Source organism: Delphinus delphis, chromosome 17 (genome assembly GCF_949987515.2).
Source record: "Delphinus delphis chromosome 17, mDelDel1.2, whole genome shotgun sequence".
In the NCBI taxonomy this organism is placed as follows: Eukaryota; Metazoa; Chordata; class Mammalia; order Artiodactyla; family Delphinidae; genus Delphinus; species Delphinus delphis.
Window position 1 is genome coordinate 50,569,733 of NC_082699.1, and position 21,130 is coordinate 50,590,862.

General features: G+C 38.0%; 1 protein-coding gene across 1 annotated transcript in view; it reads right to left on the bottom strand.

Annotated features, from left to right (window-relative positions):
* Window positions 1-1,999: 1,999 nt before the first annotated feature.
* The window catches only part of ANGPT1 (angiopoietin 1), a 274,198-nt gene continuing 255,067 nt past the window's right edge, over window positions 2,000-21,130 (bottom strand). Inside the window, exons 9-10 of the mRNA XM_060035232.1 lie at window positions 19,978-20,008; window positions 2,000-2,033 (exon numbers count right to left, since the gene is read on the bottom strand). Coding sequence (XP_059891215.1) covers window positions 19,992-20,008 — 17 coding nt within the window. The 3' untranslated portion in view covers window positions 2,000-2,033; window positions 19,978-19,991. The remainder of the gene's footprint in view (window positions 2,034-19,977; window positions 20,009-21,130) is intronic.

A 21,130-nucleotide genomic window follows, 5' to 3' on the forward strand; every position in this document is an offset into this window, starting at 1 on the left:
TGATTTAAAAGGAGAGGTGTTGGTGGTTAATCAACTAGATTTATAAAAAAAAGGATCTCATTTTAATTTGCAGTGGCTTCAATGCTCATTCTTTAACCAACAACATTTTATTTAATATTATATTTTATATAATCAGGTGCTTAAATAGACGTATTATATGGCCCCAAGTCTTCTTTAATTGAACCAGGAATTTAAAGTTTCTGCATGGCTTTATCCTCTGCCATCTTTTCTCCTCACAGCACATTCACTCCAGGGGACAGCATCCTCACCTGAGACTTATCATCGTTATCCTGCCAATGTCCAAATATCCAGATCTCCAAATCTCCAACCCAGATCCTTCTGCTCAGTGCCACCCCAGATATCCACATATGCTCCGAAAAGTACCATCTGGTTATTCCTTGTGTACATTGAACCCAAATTTTCCAATGCCTCATTCATCTTTACCTCCAGACTAGTTCCTCTTATTTTGTTCCGTATGTGGTGACTTAGTGATTAAAAAAAACATCTATCAGATTGCCCAAATTTGAAATGAATTTCTTTTCTTGATTTTTCTCTTTCCCTCACACTCCAAGGCACATGGGTGCTGACCCCCAAATATCTCTAAAATTAATTTCTTCTTTTCCCCTGTACCAGACATGTTTCATCCTTTGCCTGGAATCAATGAACTCTGATCTCCCTTCCTGCTATCCAGTTCCCACATAATTCAACTTTTGCGCCACCTCCAAAATGACAGAAGATAGCCATCCTATCACACCACCCCCCATTAAAAAAATCCTGACGTGTTCTTTCCTTTGCTTATATGACAAGACCTAATGTTCATCTGTAAATCTGACGGAGTGCCCACCTCCAGCATCACCCTCTGCCACCTCTGCCCCCCTCTCCCCCACCTCCACATGCGCTACGCTAGAGCAACAGTTTTGAAGTCTGACATTAGAGTCACCTTGGGAGCTCTTAACAAAGACCGTGCCACGACACCATGCCCAGAGCCTAAGGGTTTGAGTGAAACCTAGACACCGGTATTTTTAAAAACCGTATCCAGGGATTCTAATGTACTGCCAGCATAAGACCCACTTCTCACTAAATTAAACTATTGTAATTTCCTCAATTTTCTTTTTCTGTCTTGCCTTTCTGCCAGGGGTGCCCTTGCTTATCATTTCAATCTTACCTCTATTCATCTTTAAGCACTCAGCTGAAGTTACTTGAGGGGAGAGAGAGTTGGAGTGACTTCGGCACTGCCCCGCCCGCATATTGGCCACGTCCCTTCCATATTTTCTCTCTGTGAACACCTGACAGTTTATCAATCTATGAAGTGCTATGCAAATACAATTTCAAGCCAGCCACTTGTGACAGACTGCTGCCCCTAAGACTCTCCTAGGCAGTTATTCCAAATCTACTGGTTCAAGTGCTACAACCTCAGCAAAATCTTTTTTCTCCATTGGGTAGACTGGGGTGCCCCTGCCTTAGGTGTACCTGGCACCTTGCCTTCTGGCAGCTCTTTGAGAACTCTTGTGGCCATGCTGTAGAGTAACTCCTCGTTTGCATGTTTCTAGGGCCACTGGATGCTGTAGCACTCTAAGGTGGCTGCAGCAGAAGCATCTCAGCCATCTTTGTTTCTCTACGGTCGGGCATAGCGTCTGGCTATATAATAGAGATTCAATAAATGTTTATCCAATGAATGTCTTTGTTAATAACCCAGCTGCTGCTGGTTGACTACTACAAGCTCTGCAGATCTCCGAGGGACTTAGGTAGATGAGGAATCAGTCATAAGGAAATGACTCTCTGCCCTCCTGAATCTTGGCTTACCTACCAAGTTCACCTTAGGGTTGTGTTGCATTTCCATTATCAAACTTTATTTTGTGTATCTGGAAAAAATCCTTTCCATGTGTTAGGGTTTAAGTGAAATAGTTTCAACCTTTAAAACATTGATTCCTGCTTCTGGAGTATGGACTATATACTTACTCATTCTTTCTGCAGTTCAGGAGTTTGTGATACATAATAAGTCCAGGATGTGCATTTCTCCAGTTTCTTTACATCTAAATAAATCAAATTAATGAAAAGTCATTACTTACTCTGTTTTTAATAAGGCTTTTAGTCTTTAAACTGGGATAGGCAGAAAAGTCCAATATATTTCCGCTTTCCTTCAGAGGAAATGTGACCCTTAATCTTAATTAGCTTGTAGGAGTGTGTTTCTTTACTCTATAATTTCAACATGACTGAAAATGTCTGAGTTTGTTGGTTGACAATGCTTATACTTGACCCTGTGCACTCTGATAAGGCCCTATTAAGCAACAATCTTCACCTTGGATTGGGGGGTTAATAAAAATAATACTAATAGTACTACGACTAATACAATGATTGCCTACTATGGACCAGACAGTGAGCTAAGGGCAGGTAATGCATTATCTTATCTAATACTTATTACTGAAGTTCAAAGTAGTGAAGTTATCTCTTAGTGTCACATCCTTACTAAGCCATGGAGCTGGCATTGCAGGGTTGAGTTGAACACAAAGCTGAGCTCCCTGAAAGGCTGTCAGGTCTATGACTAATGCATAGAAACATGGTGCTGCACCTCTCTAACCTACGAGTGGAAGCTGATGGACACACCCCAGAGGTGGCTCCAGAGAGTTCTCATGCCCCTCCCCGGCCCGATCCGGTAACCATGAGTCACCCAATGCATGAAGGTATCTGAGCTCTCTCTGCACAAATATCTTGAACCAACATATTTTCTTGTGGTTTCGTATTGATTATTTACAAAGCACATAGTAAAATAATAAAGAGGTATTGTTTAAAACATGATATGAGTCATTGTGCTTGGTAAACTTGACCTTTGTGTCTTTGCATTCTGGGAAGGGTTATCTTTCAGCTAAGAAACACAGAGAGAGGATTTGTGATTGCCAACTAAGGACTGTATTTCTTGAAAGTTTGTCCCTTAAAAGCAGAATATATAGTTTCAAGACAATTTTGAAAGGGAATTTTAGATTCAGAGCTGGTTGCCCTATAATAAATCACACTTTTAGTTTTTTAAAATATGTTAGTTAATTTATTAATTAAATAGGCTTAATTAGTATTGTCCTAATTCCACACAGATCATACATGTCTGTTCTGTCATGTCTATGTCAACTTCTATTTTAGGATACTCAAGAAATAGCATTATTGATTCACGTTTCCAAGAAAAATTAAGTATATTTCTGAGTGTTAGTGATTCCACAAAATAAGAAATCTCTCTTTGGCGGTCACTTGGTGGTACGTACTTGCTTTAGCATGTAAAATGTCATATACTGTGTTAACACTAGGAGAGCTGTATATGATTAGTGATTTTCTGATGATGGGGGTGGGGAGACAGAATGGAAACACTGTATTGGACTCAAAGCATGTGCTCTATTTTAATTAAAAGTGGACTCATTCTCCCAATGGAAATCATTTTATAGCACTCTGTATAAAGGATGAAATTGCTTTTCATTTATCATAAAGTTTTCCCCCAAGACAGCTTGATTTCTGTAACTAGTGTAATACTTATTCTTTTGTTTAAATTTCATGCTATCAAAGAAACTGAACAACATTCCTCAAGGATGACTAATTGTTTGATAAAGATGTTATAGTGAAGGATCTTTCTCTCTGACTCCACTTTCCCTCTCTCCTTCTCTCTCTCTCTCTTTTTTTTTTTCTGGTCTACTTTCAGGAATTCTCATTGATTGTAAACAGTCTACTATGAATCCTCTATGAATGTACGTGAGCTCAATTTGTGCCTAAAATCAGGTCTGATATCCCAAGCTTACAATTTGAAAGAAAATTTAAGTTCAGTCCATACCAACAACAATAAGAACAAGAAGTGATTGTATTTGGGCAATACAGTATCCTTTATCTGTGTTATTAAACCACTTCACATCATTCCGTGTCTTGTGGTACTCCCTCCCTCTAAAATTAAACACACATGAAAGACACCTGGTTTTACATTTTGAAGTGAAATATAAACCAGATGGGTTTTGTCGAAAACGTGGTCCTCGACTCATGCTGAAATGGGAAGTTGGTTTTTGTAAATGACATCTACAAATACACACTTAAAAGGCAGCTTTTGTTGGGCAGATGTTGGGGCCCTTGGGGTTTTGGCCTGTCCCAAGAAGTTGTCCTATAGAATATTTGGCCTCCTTGCATTGGAAGATAAGAAAATTTAGCTTCTGTTGAGACCTAGTATTCAAAGTACAAAAGTGCTACTTTTTTAACCTAATTTTGAGACAGTATCATTGCTTTAGCATACTAATTCAAGTCATAAAGTGGCAGGGAAATTTTAATCTTAACATCTTTTTCAAATTAGTGATATAATCTATATGTGGTAAATTATAATATTAGCTTATTTTTGAGGGCCTACATTGTGCTAAGCCCTGAGTATGCAATGGTAAACAACCAGATTTGGTTCTTACCCTCGTGCAGCTTAGTCTTGTGAAACTATTTTGTTCATTGTTTAAAAACAAATCGATAATTAGTTGCAGAGAAGAAAACTAGCACATGACAAGTACTAACTCTGTACTAGAACTGAGCTAGGATTTTTCCCTCTTGTTTAAACTTCCCAAGAGCCTTGCAAGATAGTTACCATGACCCTTGTTTTATAGATAGGAAAACTGAGGCTTTGAGAGATGAAGTAACTTGCTTAAGGTCACACAGCTAGTAAATTAGTAAATGGCAGAGTGAGCACTAAAATCCAGGGCTGATTCCATCGATCAACAGCTCTCCTAAGTTTAGTGCCATCTCTGCTTTATAGAATTTTGATTCAGTAGTTCAAAAAGTGCCCTTTCCCCTGCTCCACTAAATGATCTAACTTTATCAAAAGAAATAATATACTGTAGAACACAAAGTACCGGATTGAAAATATGGAAATCTGCACTCCCAATATTGTCATTGGCCATTAGAGCTTCGATATTTTTTTCTTTGACTCTAGTCATAGGGCTGAAGAAATTGAGTAAGTGCACCTAACAGATTTTAAAACTAAAAATCCATATAAATAGGAGGGACCCTGTTTTCTTTTAAGCTTAGAAAAGAGGCCAATATTTAACAATTGCTTTTTGATAGTTTTGATTATTGGATGGTGTAGCCAGGCAGAGGTCTTTGCTGGGTAAGATGGGACCTTATGAAAGCTGGTTTCCACTCATTTCTATTTTTATTCCAGAGAGTCACCCTCAGTGGATGCTCAAATCCTTCCAAGCCAACTAATGTAAAACTTAAAGCTCATTTTTTTTCATATACTTCTTAAATTCTCTCTATAGCCTACTCGCCAAGGGTGTTCTAGCTTTTCCTTTGAATATCTGCAATAATAGGGATCTCACTATCTTCTGGAAGAGTTCACTCGAACATTTCTGTTTAGTTCTAATAATCAGGTCATTTTTCCTCAAAATATGACAATGCACATGTCGTTCCCATGTACAGGGCACATTTACTTACCATTTTGTGTAGCGATTGTTCAAATCTACCCCATACAGTCTTCTGTGTGGCAGCCATTCAAATTGACAACTATTTAAAAATAACTATCATGATCTCTATCTGTTACTTCTGTTAAATATCCCCAATACCTTCACCTGCTCCTGGAATAACAGAACCTTGAGTTTCTTCACTTGAAACAAAGATGGTACCGACAGAGCTAAGCCCCACATTCCCAGTGTAATTTTATGTAAATAGTACACCAGTTCTAAACCCTTTCTCTTTATTCTAATATAGTCCCTATCTTTTTAGCAGTAAGGTCTAAGTTCATGTTAGTTTATTTTGGAAGTCACTTCTTAATTTTGGCTAAAACCGAGTTTACTCTCACTTAAATTCCTGTGCTTCTTGCCTATGCTCTTGTTTAAATTCTCAGCATTACCTTCAGTGTTGCTCTTTGGATGTTTACTGTCAGCCTAATTTTATTTCCATATTATATTAGTCAATTTTTTTTCTCCCTACTTGCTTTTAAATTTTCTTTTTTTGGTGTCCTGTAGTTTTATTAGGTTAACCCTAGTTGTAGATTTGCTGTCTTTCCTGAATCTAAGCATTTATACCTTTTTCGGTTCTGTAACTTTCTCAGCCATTTTATCTGCAATGGTTGCTTCTCCCATATTCTCTGAATTTTCTTTTCCTGATTCTCGAATATGATATGTTAGACTATTTCACTGTATCCTCTATGTCTCGTTACCTCTATTTTATTTTTGTGTTGTGTTGTATTTTGACTACTTTATTCAGATCTATATTTCTTGCATGGAGTTTTTTTTAGCTGAATTTAAATTTGGGTATTTCTAGGGATTTTCTAGTAGCTCACTTGTATTTTTACCCTTTGATCTAATAAGTCCAGTTTTGAAACTTCACATAAATGTACAAAGATCTGTGTATCAGGATGTTTCTTTCAGCATTTCATATAAACAAACTGAATTTCAATCGATAAGAAATTAAAGAGGCACTATTAATAGATTGTTATGCAACTGTTAACAAGAATTAAGTGCGTGAGTCTATATGCATACATATATACATATACGTGTATCTATATATTCTATTTATATTCACATAGAAAATATCTAAAAGGATAGTCAAGAAACACTGAAGAGTGATTATATTTGAGAAGTGAGTAGGAGTCCAGAAGGAGGGGAAAGAATCCTGTAAGTTTTACTTTACAGCTTTCTGTCCTGTTTGATATTTTTCTAAAATTGTTTTATACAGAGACTATGCCTTTCTATATTTAAAATATAATTTTAAAACATCCTATTAAATTCAACTCCTCACCCCATTTGTCTTTTTTTTTTTTTTTTTTTTGGTGGTGAGGCAGAGACCTGACAGATGGTCAATGGGTTAGATAGCCGCCTTTACATCGTGTCATCTGAAAATTGGTTAAACATGAATTCTATAACATCATCAGTCATTGGTAAAAGTTTGGAATGTCTTTCAGAAACCTCCTTCCAGGGAAGGCTTATCAACTCGTAACCATGGCATAAAGGAAAATGGTCTGAACCCATATTTTCCTTTCCTTTCCTCTCATTTCCTTTCCTCTCCTCTCCTCTCCTGTACTCTCCTCTCCTTTCCTTCTTCCTTCTTTCCTTCCTCCCTTCCTCCCTTTCTTTCCTTCCTTCATTCCTTCCTTTCTTTATTTCTTTCTGTCATATATAAATTTGTGTATGTATGTATAACATATCAAGCACTCTGCCAAGCATATTATTTCTTTTAGACAAATTAAAAGCATGAAAATACTGACACATTTGTCCCTTGTGCATAAAAAAAATCTGCCATCATCTTTCCTGTAGTATCAAAATTACTTGGGGGGCTTCCCTGGTGGCGCAGTGATTGAGAGTCCGCCTGCCAATGCAGGGGACACGGGTTTGTGCCCCGGTCCGGGAAGATCCCACGTGCCGCGGAGCGGCTGGGCCCGTGAGCCATGGCCGCGGAGCCTGCGCGTCCGGAGCCTGTGCTCCACAATGGGAGAGGCCACAGCAGTGAGAGGTCCGCGTACCGCAAAAAAAACAAAAAAACACAAAAAACAAAAAAAAATTACTTGGGATCACAGAATTGTAAAATTCATGCCTTAATCATTTTCCAAACCTTTTGAGCATCTCCTTTTATTATGTCAAGCTACAAAAGCATTCGTGACTTACATGTTTGTCTTGACATTCATAAACTTCAAGATATAAGTCTCAGAAAGCAGACCATCATTGAGAAGAATTGTTGCTATAAAGCCAGATAAAGTCTTCGGTTTGAAACTTTCCTTCCATGTCATGCTTCAAGGTATCAAGTTAAGAGTTCAGATTAATGACACACAAAATCTAAACTGAATTTTGCAACATCTGAAGAGAGAGAAATGAAACTGCTTGCAAGGAAATAAGAGTTTTCTGTAGTGATTAAGTTTGATTTTCCCTTGAGTGATGCTACATCTGAATACACTTCTGTGAGGTACCAAGGAGTCAAAAAGGTAAAAATTGCTTCTTTAGTGCTGCACATTTTCAGCTCTGAAGTATCTTTCCAAAGCTCTCCAAGTCTCATGGATACTGCTGAAGGAAGATCCCTGGAAGAGCATCCAGAAACTTCATCTAAGCTTTTCCTTTGGGATCACTTCTGCTCCCCCTTTACATTCCATGAAGATGAATTATTTCACTCATCTTAATTGGATTCAACTATTTTGGAAAGTCTGGTGTGAAGATACTGTACTTTGGAATTCCCTGATTGACTTTTAGAGAACAGTGAATGTATCATTTTAGGTCACCTGTACCTAGGAACCCAGAGTTTCCCTCTTTTTAGGGGTGTGGTTTTATTTTCTTCATGCCTTTCAATATATATAAATTTCTTAAGACATGGGAACCCTTTACAAATCATTTCACCTTTTTTTTTTTTTTTTGTGGTACGCGGGCCTCTCACTGTTGTGGCCTCTCCCACTGCGGAGCACAGGTTCCGGACGCGCAGGCTCAGCGGCCATGGCTCACGGGCCCAGCCGCTCCGCGGCATGTGGGATCTTCCCAGACCGGGGCACGAACCTGTGTCCCCTGCATCGGCAGGCGGACTCTCAACCACTGCGCCACCAGGGAAGCCCCATTTCACAATTTTTTAAGTGGGTAAACCAGTCTGAATAAATAAATATAATAAGAGGAGCCTAAACAAAAATTACTGTATTATTTTTCTTATAGTTGGTAATTCCCGGTTCCCTGACTGTGGTTGAATTAGGCTTCACAAATAAACGACAAAATTTTGTGATTTTAGAATCAAGTCTACCTGAAGTAATGTTTACAGACAAAAACTGGTCCAGCAATTTTGACTGATTTAAGTGCTGAAACTAAATTCACATATATTCCGTAAGTTAAAACTAACCAATGTTTACAAGAAGGGATTGATTTTTTTTTTTCCAGCTAAACTACCCTGTAAAGTAACAAAAAAATTTTGATCTGGTTATATATCTGACCCAATGTATGTAAAAACATCTTTTGTTTCTTCTAAACTGATAAGGCTGTAAAGCTTAATGTAATTATGCTCACTGTACTTAAACATTTTACATGATTTATTTTTTATCCTTGGTATAAATCTAAATTAGAGGAATTAATGTTGTTAATTCCATTTTGCAGGTGAGAAACCGAGGTTTGAAAAGGTTAACTGTCAGGCTCAAGGTCACCTAGATAATAAGTGGAAAATCTGTCATTAAAATGGAAATCTAGATCAGTGCTGGAGTCCAGCGCAGAACCATTATACCAAATAGCTTTTCAGTATTCTCAACTTTCGCATGTTAGACAGATGTGATACTGACTGGTTTGGAGACTCTATGCTAAGGAAAAAGTCAAGTTTGCAATTCCGTCCTAATCTACTGATATAGGAAGGGTTTTACAAAGGCAAGTGCTTGGCTAATCGTGGCCCACAGTAGAAATCACAAGGGTGTTACAGGTCAACAGTTATGGGGGAGAATTTCAGAGATGCTTGTACTAGGTCTGGTTCTAATTAGTAGCTCATTGTGAAGAATACTAAACACAGACAGGCACTCAAGATTAAATGAAAAGATGAAAAGGCCATTTTATCTAATGGAAACCTTTTAAAAATTGTCCTGAATAAATTGTTGCATACTTAACAATTTTCTCCTGCTGTTTATTACAGGATGTTGCCAAAGTTTGCCTATTTTGTGCATAGCCAAAAGTTTTGCAATTTCCCTCTGATCTGGAAACATTCTTGTCAGATTTTCTTTTGCGTCATCAATTTTTCCAGACATCACACAGTTAAGTCAATTAAAATAAAGTTAATTGGTATTTTTGTCCTTTGTCAAATTAAATCATTCCATATGGAGGGGTTTGCAGATTGCTGGAGATGTCTTTTGGAAAGGCAAGAGTTCAGAGGTAAAGGCCAAGGAACTGTTTTACTCCTTTGGAAAAAAATAAGTGACCCCTTTCAAAAAAGAAGAAATGTCATTTTAAAATAATCTAGGTGCCAACCTTGGAAAAATAATTTCTTGAGTTTCGTAAGATTTTACTTAAATGTGCCCACAGAGGAATGTAAGTAAAACTAACCATCACAGAGAAGTCATCTTGAGAGATTGTTCTCTTTCATAAATGTTGAATCATATTATTTTATTATTCATGTTCTTTGTTTAATTCTTAAAATACATATTTGGAAGCTGAGCTATTTTGTGGTGAATTTATGTAAATTTTGGTTAAAAAATATCCACATGTTCATATAAGTTCTTGACCTTTCTCATAAGCCCTTGCATGTGGGTTTCTGAATTTATTTAGGTGGTTCAGGGACCAGAAATGGTTACAGATTCACTGTGTTCTTCCTTTTAATCAAAATATGAGGCTGCACTGGTAATTGTTATTTTAACCATTTAAATAATAAAAGCTACCATTTAGTATACCTACCACGTATAGGGTGCTGGAATGTAAAATAAGTTTGTACATTTTTTCCGCTTAACCCGAATCGTAGTCTTATGATGTAGGAATTAGTCCCATGTGGAAACTGAGGTTCAGACAGGTTAGGTAATTTGCTCAGCATCACACAGCTTTAAGTGGGAGGGGTTCAACCCATTCTCTGTATGTGAAAAAAGTTATCTTCCAGAGCTTGCTATTTATCCTGAATATAGTTCTTAGTATAGGCACAGAAATGATCAAAAGATTATATTTATTGGTAGTGAGAATTGACTAGGTGTTTGGACAAGTAGAGACATGGCCAAATGACTGACCTGAATGAAAAGGAAAGAAGTATGTAGAATGGGACCTTTTGAACAAATAATCGTGTCTGACCTGGGGGCAAATAAGCAGTGTCCTTGGCCGCAACAGGAAAAGTGCAATAGGAAATTCACAATAGGAAATGTGCAATAGGGAATGTACAACAGCGAAAGTGCAATAGGAAATGTGCAATAGGAAAAGTGTAATAGGAAATGTGCAATAGGAAATGTGCCAAAAAGAAGGCAACAGTGACTGAGAGAACACTGAGGAACAGATTCTGAGTCAGGAAACATCCATCTCTTGCCAGAATTCTGGTCCAGTGGGTTATTTTGATTCTGATCATCTTTTAAGAATTTTTGGCGCCAATTTTTTTTTTCAAAAGAAAAGTATACTCCATTGTTACTAGATCTTCTACCATCAGAAGAAATTTACTATCTTTGGGAACATTTTATACCTTGAAAGTTTTTCTTCATGGAATTCATCTTTAAGGATTGTTTTTATTCATTATCTCTCAAAAATTTTCCTCTGTAAAGAATCTGCGAAAGAATGTATTTCTGGAATAATATTTAGGATAATATTTGGCATATGCTCTGTGCTGCAGTGATATCAGTGATAAGAAAGGGATGTAGGGTATTAGAGATCCAGCTGTAGCTCTCATTACAAAGCAAAAAAATAAATTGAGATAACCTTTAAGAATTAAATCAGATCACATTGCTTGCTGCTCAAAACCTTCCGCTGCTTCCCACAGCGCCTGGAAAAAAACCCAGTTCCTTAAACTACACTGTGAAGACCTGCAGAACACAGCTGCTGCAGACTTCTGCAGCCACCTTGGACACTCCCAGCCCCGACTCCCTCCACGCTGACCTCTTCTCTCCCAAGGACACCAAGCACATGCCTGCCTCTGGGGCCTTTCATTTGCTGTTTCCTCATCTAGAACACTCTGTCCCCAGAGGCTCTGCCTAGTTCACTTCTTCACATTAAAGTCCCCTTAAAGTCCTCTTCTCCTTATTGTCTGACTACTTTCCCTGAAATGGCCCGCCCCCTTATCCTCTGCCCCTTCATGCTCGCATCCTACCTTACTTTATTTTCTTAATAGCCTCCGTCATTATCTGAGACTATATCTCAGATATAGTCACATTATTTATGTGTCAATGAAGTCTCCCCCAGAAAAATATAACCTCAGTGATGTAAAGAATATGTTACTGTTCCCAGTCTAGGGCTGTATGTACATAATGTCTATTCATTGTATTCATTAATAAACAAACAAAAAAACAAATGTTGCAGGAGGTGACTTCTAACTCCCTTTCCACTCTGCCAGTTAGTGCTCTAATGTCTCCATGTTTCCAAATTAAGGCCAAGCACAAAGAGAAAGCTTTGTCTCTTATCAAATGAATGTTTGTTTTCTAAGTCACTACTTCCTCTCTGGGTTTTGGACATGAGAATGTCCTCTGCTTTCAGGGGAAACACCGTCCCCAGTTATTCATTGTTTATCTTCCATGACGACTTCCTAAAACTATTTTTCCATCTTATTACTGGGATCTCCCAGCCACACCTCCCCTACCCCACCCTGGACTGGGCTTTGTAGTTATTCTGCCTTGTTTATGGTGAGAGTTCCAAAAATAAATTTGGGTAGTCTGCTGTTTGTCCCAGGTCCACCAAAATGTTAATATGATACCTCCTTCCCCCAAGCCACAGATCAGAACTCCCTCAAATAGGCTTCCACACATCTACCCAGATATATGCTCAGCCTTCTTGCAACACTAGTGTAATTGCTTCCATTTTGGGATGTGCATTTAATTGGTGCTGGTTTCCTGACAATCTTGTCTTTCTAGACCTGATCTTCAGTTACTCCTGGCATGCTTGCTAGTAATATATTCTGCTCAATGATGCATATTAGTCTCTAGTCGGGGGATAGCCCTTTCACTTATCATTGGTTATTGCTTTTTTTTTTGAGGCACCCTCCTAAAAATGTTGGAAGAGCTTTGCTTTCTCCTTCCTTATTTGAGAGTTTCAGTTTGCTTTCTGGGAACCAGGCCCTAATTCGCACTCACTGTTTTATGGAAGGGAACTAAGAATTTTCAAGCAAATAGAAGCTGGGAAATTGCCTTAGCATTCCAAAGACCTGGGATGGAAATGATGAACAACCTTTGTCAGGATCATCAATATGTTGCAGTCAGCATTTAGGGTGTGACAGAATCAGGGATGAGACCTTAATATCATAGAAAAATAAAAATACTTGAGTTAGTTCAGTTATTAATATTCCATTCAATTACCTATCAGAGTGACTAGCATAATATTGAGGTTGTGACACAGTGATGTCGCAACTGAATTGTTCATTTCTTGTAATAAAATGCTTACTTTGTTTCTTTGCTATCCATGGTGCCACTACAGCATTTTCCACACAATGGGTGCTCCATAAATATGGACTGGGTGGAATCTGGAATTTCAAGTGTCATAACCTAGGGGTTATTGTCTCCTTATAATTGCGACTGTGAACTACAAATGAAGCTAAAATTGGATCTCTACCTTGAATCAATTCCATTCAGCTCTTGGTCTAAGTCGCATAGCCTAAACCCTTAAGGTAGAAATTATCCTTTTTTTTTTTTTTTTTAATAGCTCCAAGTCTATTATTTAAGGCCAATAAACAGTGGTTAATAATGGAGAAGTCTTAAATTTCAGATATGTTTTCAGAGACTAAACCTAATAATATTATTAAGTGGAAGCAAAGAAATATTATTTGTTTTGGTGGTAGTCATTAAATATCTAAGAGAGCACACATATCAATATGGTTTTGTGGTTTGACTCTTCTTCCTTAAATACAGGAAAAGGCACTGAAAATAGTACAATATTTTTTTTTAATGCTTAGAGTCTCCCTTTTAAATAAAGCAGATATTTGTAGCATTCTAAATCAGATTTCAGGTATTTGGGGAGTGCTTCTTCTTAAGAACTTTAATAAAATACAGCTCACCGTAATGAAATTTGTGTTACTGTTAAACACTGCTATATCTATAATCAGTGTCATTAAAAGGTGAGTGAAATGAACCTTGGAAAATAAATTGAGTAAACCAGGCAAAATTTTCTCTTCTGAAAGAGTAAGAGTATATATAACTTAATCAGTATCTAATATTTCAGGTTTTTTTAGTTCCATAAACAGCTATTTAGCTTGTGCCAAACACTGAACTTGGATGTAGGTTTACAAAATGACTAAAACTTTCGTCCCTGCCTAGGAGGAGTTTATAAGAGAGAGGAGTGGTTTCAAAGTGGGGTTGCTACACCAGAGGGTCTGTAGAACAGGACTTTGATCACAGGGAGAAACACTAAAACATTTGTTTCTGTTTCTATGTATACAACTTAAATTTTTTTAGTAATAAAAAATTAATCAGTAAAATATAAATTCTAAAGATGTCCAATCAAAGAAATTAAGACTTGTCATCCAGATGGCCCCTGGTGCCTTGACTCTCTCACATTTAGTATGAGGAATTCTGAGGAAAGTCGTCAGAACATATAAAAATAAATATCTTTACCTTTGTCTAACATATAAAATACTAAGACACACAACCAGACTACAATATGAAATACACAAAGAACTATTTTTTTTTAATAAACCACCAAAGGAAAGATGTAGCAGAGATGGCGCATTCTTAGCAGAAAATTATTTCCTTAGTAAAAACAACGTTTTGTGGAAATAACCGTGAATTGTAACCACTGATTAAGCAGCTGTTTTACACTGGAATTTTTCAAAGGGATTCCAGGGAAATGTTGAGGAGAGAACATCATTTCCTGATTTCTTCATAGGTAAGCTATTTAGATAAAAGGGTGCGTAAATCCAGAAATGCTTAGATTGCATAAACTCTTAGAGAATATACTCTGTATAAAAACAAGGGGAAGGGGAGGGTGGGAATGAACTGGGAGATTAGATTGACATATGTACACTACCATGCTTAAAATAGATAGCTAGTGGGAACATGCTATAAAGCACAGGAGGCTCAGCTCGGTGCTCTGTGACGACCTAGATGGGTGGGAGGGAGGTCCAAGAGGGAGGGGATATAGGTATACATATAGCTGATTCACTTCATTGTACAGCAGAAACTAACACAACATTGTAAAGCAATCTTACTCCAATAAAAACAAACAAAAAAGAAGTATTTTAAAGAGTCTACTATTTCTAGATGCCTTGGTTTTTTTTTTTTTTTTGGAATATAATTCCTTTACAATATTGTGTTAGTTTCTGCTGTACAATGAAGTGAATCAGCTATATGTATACCTATATCCCCTCCCTCTTGGACCTCCCTTCCACCCCCTGCATCCCACCTATCTGGGTCGTCACAGAGCACTGAGCTGAGCTCCCTGTGCTATACAGCACGTTCCCACTAGCTATCTATTTTACACATGGTAGTGTATTTATGTCAAACCTAATCTCCCAATTCGTCCCACCCTCCCCTTCCCCCACTGTGTCCACATGTCCGTTCTCTACATCTATGTCTCTATTCCTGCCCTACACATAGGTTCATCTGTACCATTTTTCTGGATTCCACATATATGTGTTAATATATGATAGTTGTTTTTCTCTTTCTGGCTATTGAGATAGGGAGTAGTCATAAAAATATTCTGTATAAATATGTTACAACTGGAAACACAAAATACTTTAAAGAAACTTCTAAGTGTTGGGCTTAAAGCTAATCTACACACTTCTTTTTTTACTGAAGTATAGTTGATTTACAATATTACATTACTTTAAGTGTACAGCATAGTGATCCAATATTTGGATAGAGTATACTTAAAGTTATAAAATATTGGCTATATTCCCTGTGCTATATCTTTGTAGCTAATTTATTTTCTACATAGTAGTTTGTACCTCTTTATCCCCTACCCTATCTTGGCCCACCCGTTCCCTCACCCCACTGGTAACCACTAGTTTGTTCTTTACATTTGTGAGTCAGTTTCTGTTTTATTATATTCATTCCTTTGTTTCATTTTTTAGATTCCACATATAAGTGACAACATACTGTATTTGTCTTTCTCTGTCTAACTTTCTCTAGGCATAATATGCTTCAGGTCCATCCAGGTTGTTGCAAATGGCAAAATTTCATTCTTTTTTATGGCTGAGTAATATTCCATTATATATATAAAATGTATATAATTTTCCATTTTATATATATAATATACATGTAAATATATGTATGCCACATCTTCTTTATCCATTTGACTACTGATGACACTTAAGTTGCTTCTATATCTTGGCTATTGTAAATTAATGCTGCTATGAACATGGGCTGCATATATCTTTTCGAATGTGTTTTCACTTTCTTCAGGTATATGCTCAGGAGTGAAGTTATTGGATCATGTGGTAGGTCTATTTTTAATGTCTTGAGGAATCTCCATACTGTTTTCCGTACTGGCTACACCAATTTACATTCCCACCAACAGTGAACTAGGGTTCCCTTTTCTCCATATCCTCACCAACATTTATTATTTGTGGTCTTTTTGATGATGGCCATTCTGACAGGTGTGAGGTGATATCTCATTGTGGTTTTTATTTGCATTTCTCTGATGATTAGGGATGTTGAGCATCTTTCCATGTGTCTGTTGGCCATCTGTATGTCTTCTTTGGAAAAATGTTTGTTCAGATCCTCTGCCCATTTTTTAATTCTTCTACATAAAAGAGTATTCCAAATTTGTTGATGATAAATGGATATCACTAGTACGACAACTAATGGATTTTTAAAAAATCACGTATTTATTCTAAACAAAATTGATATTCAAACAAATATTTGCTATGGAAAAATCATTTTGAAAAAGAATGTTAAGAAGTTTTTCCAGGTTAAATGATTTTGTTTCTGAAAGTGTTTTGCATGTGTTTACTCTGAAACATTAATCTCTGCACATTTAAGAAATATTGGAAACATTTTCTTCACTTGTTAAAAATCTTACAAATAGGGCTTCCCTGGTGGCATAGTGGTTGAGAGTCCGCCTGCCGATGCAGGGGACGCGGGTTCGTGCCCTGGTCTGGGAAGATCCCACATGCCACGGAGCGGCTGGGCCCGTGAGCCATGGCCGCTGAGCCTGCATGTCCGGAGCCTGTGCTCCGCAATGGGAGAGGCCACAACAGTGAGAGGCCCTCGTACCGCAAAAAAAAAAAAAAAAGATGCAGGACTTGGGTGGGGGAGAATTTTGTGTTTGAGGAATGTGATTTACAACAGTCTGGCTGCAGTATATTGCTGGTCTAGCTCCCAGCACTTTAGCATCCCAGAGTCGATGAAGAAGGTTGCCATAGGGACAATGGGATCACTAATGTGCAGTTTGACTGGAGATGTGATCTCCATGACCTTGACTCTGCATAAGACTCTAGGACCTCCACACTACGCTGTGGTAGGGGAGCCCCCAAAGTGAGTGAAGTGATTTCCTTGCTGATTTGATGGGGATTTGAAGATAAAATTAAGCTGATTAAATCATATAATGTATTATATAATTACATTACCACAATATAAAGTATTCTGATATTTCTTGCTTGTCTGGCCTTGTGAATTGAGACTTATAATACATACTTAAATTATCACATTGATTCTGACAATGATACTGCAAAGGAAAAAAAAGCAAGTAAAGATTATTATTATCCATGTTTAATAGCTGAGGAAACAATTTCAGAGAAGGTAAGAGAATTTTCCATGGTAAATATGAGGGCTAGGTTGTTGGCCTAGATCTTCTGAAATATATTCACCTGAGATATTTATCTACAGATATCTGTCCTCTATTGAAGATTCTTTCTTGAGACATTAACTATATATATGACAATGTTTTATTGAATATGCACCATTTCCAAAACACTAGATCTATTTCCTGATAAGCAGAGTATTATTATACCGTTTGTTTCTCATCCATGATAGGCAAAATTCTTTGCTGGCCTCTAAGATTCTTTACCCTGTGTTTTACTTGCCCAGTATAACCCCCAGGACTGTGAATGTGATGGATTTCACTCCTGTCTCTGACCTCTAGACCCAGATTTACAGGACTCATGTGATTAGGTCAAGCGCATATAGATAATCTGTCCTGAGAGTGGCCAAGTATGGCCACCAGCTCACACCCAGTAAGAAAAAGAGACTTCAGTTCTACAACCTCAAGAACATCATTCTGCCAACAGTGAGCTTAGATGTATCCTGAGCTCCAGGTGAGGGTACAGCTTGCTGAAGCCTTGATTTTGACCTTGTGAGACACTGAGCAGAAAGCTCAGAAAAATAATACAAAAGGACGTGACAGTTTGAAATAAATATTTTGATAAAATATTTCTTGGAGAAAACAAATAAGGTTTTCATGTTGCAAAACAATGAAACATACTGAAATGTTTTAAGCCAAATACATGTTTCCCACTGAAATAGTAATATGGAAAACGAGCTTTTAAAAACATGAAAGACTGAGTTATATGATTTATAGGACTAAAAATGTTCTGAGTCTATATAATCAGGGAGGAATGAGGTTGGAGCAGTAGAAAGGTAGCAGGGCAATGGAGATGGGGCAGTGAGAGGAATGTTGATAGAGAAGAGGTGAAGAATAGTACAGAATAGAGAAGTAGGGCATTGACTTGGTTCTGTGTGAATGTATAAGATGCATTTAATTTGGGGGCCACCCTAAAGAAATCTGATGATTCCCTTAATCTGAAATAGTCCAGGTTTACAGTGGTAGAAGCATCTTCCCACGAGGAAGGGCAATATGACTTAGCTGCTCTAATTCATATCACTCTGGGTTTACCTTCCCCTTGGAGAACTTCCCAGTCCCCAGGGCCACCCCCAAAATTGCCTCAGGGATAATCACTTTTAATTCTTCTACTCTATCACAGAGTGGGCACAAATCCTTCTCTCAATTATCCATGGTATATTTGATGCTAGCCTGGCACATTTAACAAAACATTATAAAGGGAAGCATAAAGGTAACAGAAATAAAATACAATTCACTACTGGTATTTAGATGACCGCTTTGAGAGACCACCAGCTCCATCTGTCCTCATAGAGGCTCCTCTGTGACTGATCTCATTCAATTGGCCTTTATCTTATTGAAGGCACCTCTCTGTTTCTCAATAATTAACAATGCACCTGATACATACAGACTTCTCTTGATTTGGGTTCTGCAAGAAGTAGAGCATGAGGAAAGGAGTTATGGGCAAGTAGTTCATTTGAGAGGTGATTCCAGGAGCACTGGTAAAGGATTGGAGATAAGACATGTAAGAAAATAAGACAACGTATAGTGTGCTACCAAGCTAGTTGCCAATGTGAGCAACTGGAGCTTATTTCTACTGGGGAATCTGGGATACAGTGTAGAATACATCCCAGAGTTACCTCAGTCAAGGGGAAAAGAAGCTGAGGTGTTCATCTACAGAAGTCTGTCATCTGCTGTAAACTGTTTATTGAGACATTAACCATCCAGCACTTCTAGGTCACCCTGTGTGGGAGCTGAGCATGCTTTCCTGGTCAGAAGAAACAAAACCAAAGCCAAAACCAAAACAAATGAACAAACAAAAACCCAAGAGCAACCCCCCTCCACCAAAAAAAACCCCCAACCCCCCCCCCCCCCCACAAAAGCCCATAACTCTTGATAGAGAATCACAGATGGCAAGTTTTCCCAGTAAACAGCCTTTCCTATGGAGAGAAAGTGCCTCGGGGCACCAGCAATGTCTGCTGTGAGACTTCCCAGTCTTGAGGCCCAGAGACTCTCAGTTAACGCACTTTTACTGATCCCTGTCTACACACCAGGCACCCTCTCCAAGTGGCTTATTCCTACTCTCAACCTCACAAAAGCAATAATATCGGAACCTGATAGTCCAGAAGAGACTACAGCAGAGGCTTTGTGGGGTTTTTAGGTACAATAATGGAAATTCCCACGCCTCCTTTTCCCTGTTCCACTGCCACCAGAAATGCTGTCATCCGCACTCTGACTGTCCCCTCCTGGGGTGGGGCTCAGATCAGCGTTGTTGCTCTCTTAGTACTAGACTCGTGTTTATTACTAGTTTGGACATAGGCAGCTCAAACATAAGCAAATGTTTTTGTTATGCTAGGATCCAGTTCTTGTTTCTGGCTGTTCCTTTTACTCTAAACAAAAAAGCTTTAATTTTGAAAAAAATATAACCCACATGATTCTCATTAGTATATAAATAATCTGATGTTCTTTGATGTTTGGGGAAAAAATGTGTCTTTATAATTTTTTGTTGAAAGCAGAAAGGCATTTTTCTTAAAATATAACCTCTCAGGAAAAAAAAAGACATAGATCATTTTGATTTCCTGCAGTTTTCATTCATGTGTCATGGGTCTATCCATCCCTCCACCCACTCACCCAATCAACCCAATTTACTTACCATCTAAGCTGTCTTCATATTATACTGGCTCCTGGAAACACAAAGTAAAATAAGAGACAGAATAAGAACTCAAGTTACAGTCTGGAACAGAAAAAGTGCAAATCATCTGACACTTCATTGAGATTCAAGAATGTTCTAGACACAATGTCAGGTTCTAGTAATAAAAAAAATAAATAAATTTGATCACCGACCCAAAATGCTCATTATCTGGACAGAGAACAAGTATATTCATAGTGGACTGGAACACAAGACAAACTGAAAATTCTCTCATATAAGTAGAAGTAAAATGCCATGGGAGCACATAAGGAGGGTGAGTGATTGAATTTAGGGGAATTTGGGTGAACTTCAAAGAGGAGACGGTTTTCCTGGATATGAACATTCACAGGCACAAATGCTGTAGGCTGAAGTGGGCACTAGGTGCTGTAAGTGACCTAGGTATGATGGAGTGAGCTTTTAGGTGAGGCTATTTATTTCATTATCTTCACACACATGAAAATCACTGGGAAAAGTAGATTAGTCTGTTCACACTCATGATTTCCAGTCTCAATTAAACCTTTAGAAGCACTTGGTAAAGTTGTGACTCCTTTGGGCGTTTAGTTCTCCCATTACCTTAAGTGATTATTCCAAACCTATTTTCAAACACTATTTAATTGAACTGCCCACACTCTCACAAAGTTTCCTTCCCTTCCACTTCCTCTATGAAACAGAGGCCATTAGGTGGCTGTCCCTCCTACAGCATTTCAGTCTCTCCTAACCTCTTCTCCTAGAGGAAGAGATGTTTCTCCTCCTGTTCAAACTCCCAATATCCCATGCTCTCAACCTCAAAACACTTGTTCCTCAAGGAGCTTTCTGTTCCTTCTTTCAACCTCAGTTCATCTAAAGGCTCATTTTCCTTAGCCTTCATGTACATTCACACACCTGTCATCCTGTCCCTCTAGTTCCTGTCCCTCTAGTTCCTGTCCCTCTAGTTCCCTCCCTATCTCCTTCCATTCTCAGCATTCTTTTTGAAAGTCTAATCTAAACCAAGCCTCCATGAGTCACCTGAAGATCATATTAAAATGAAGATTCTAAGTAGTGGGATGGGGTCTGAGATTCTGCATTTCTAATGAGCCCCTCACCTATAATGGTATCCCAGAAGTCATTCTAAATAGGA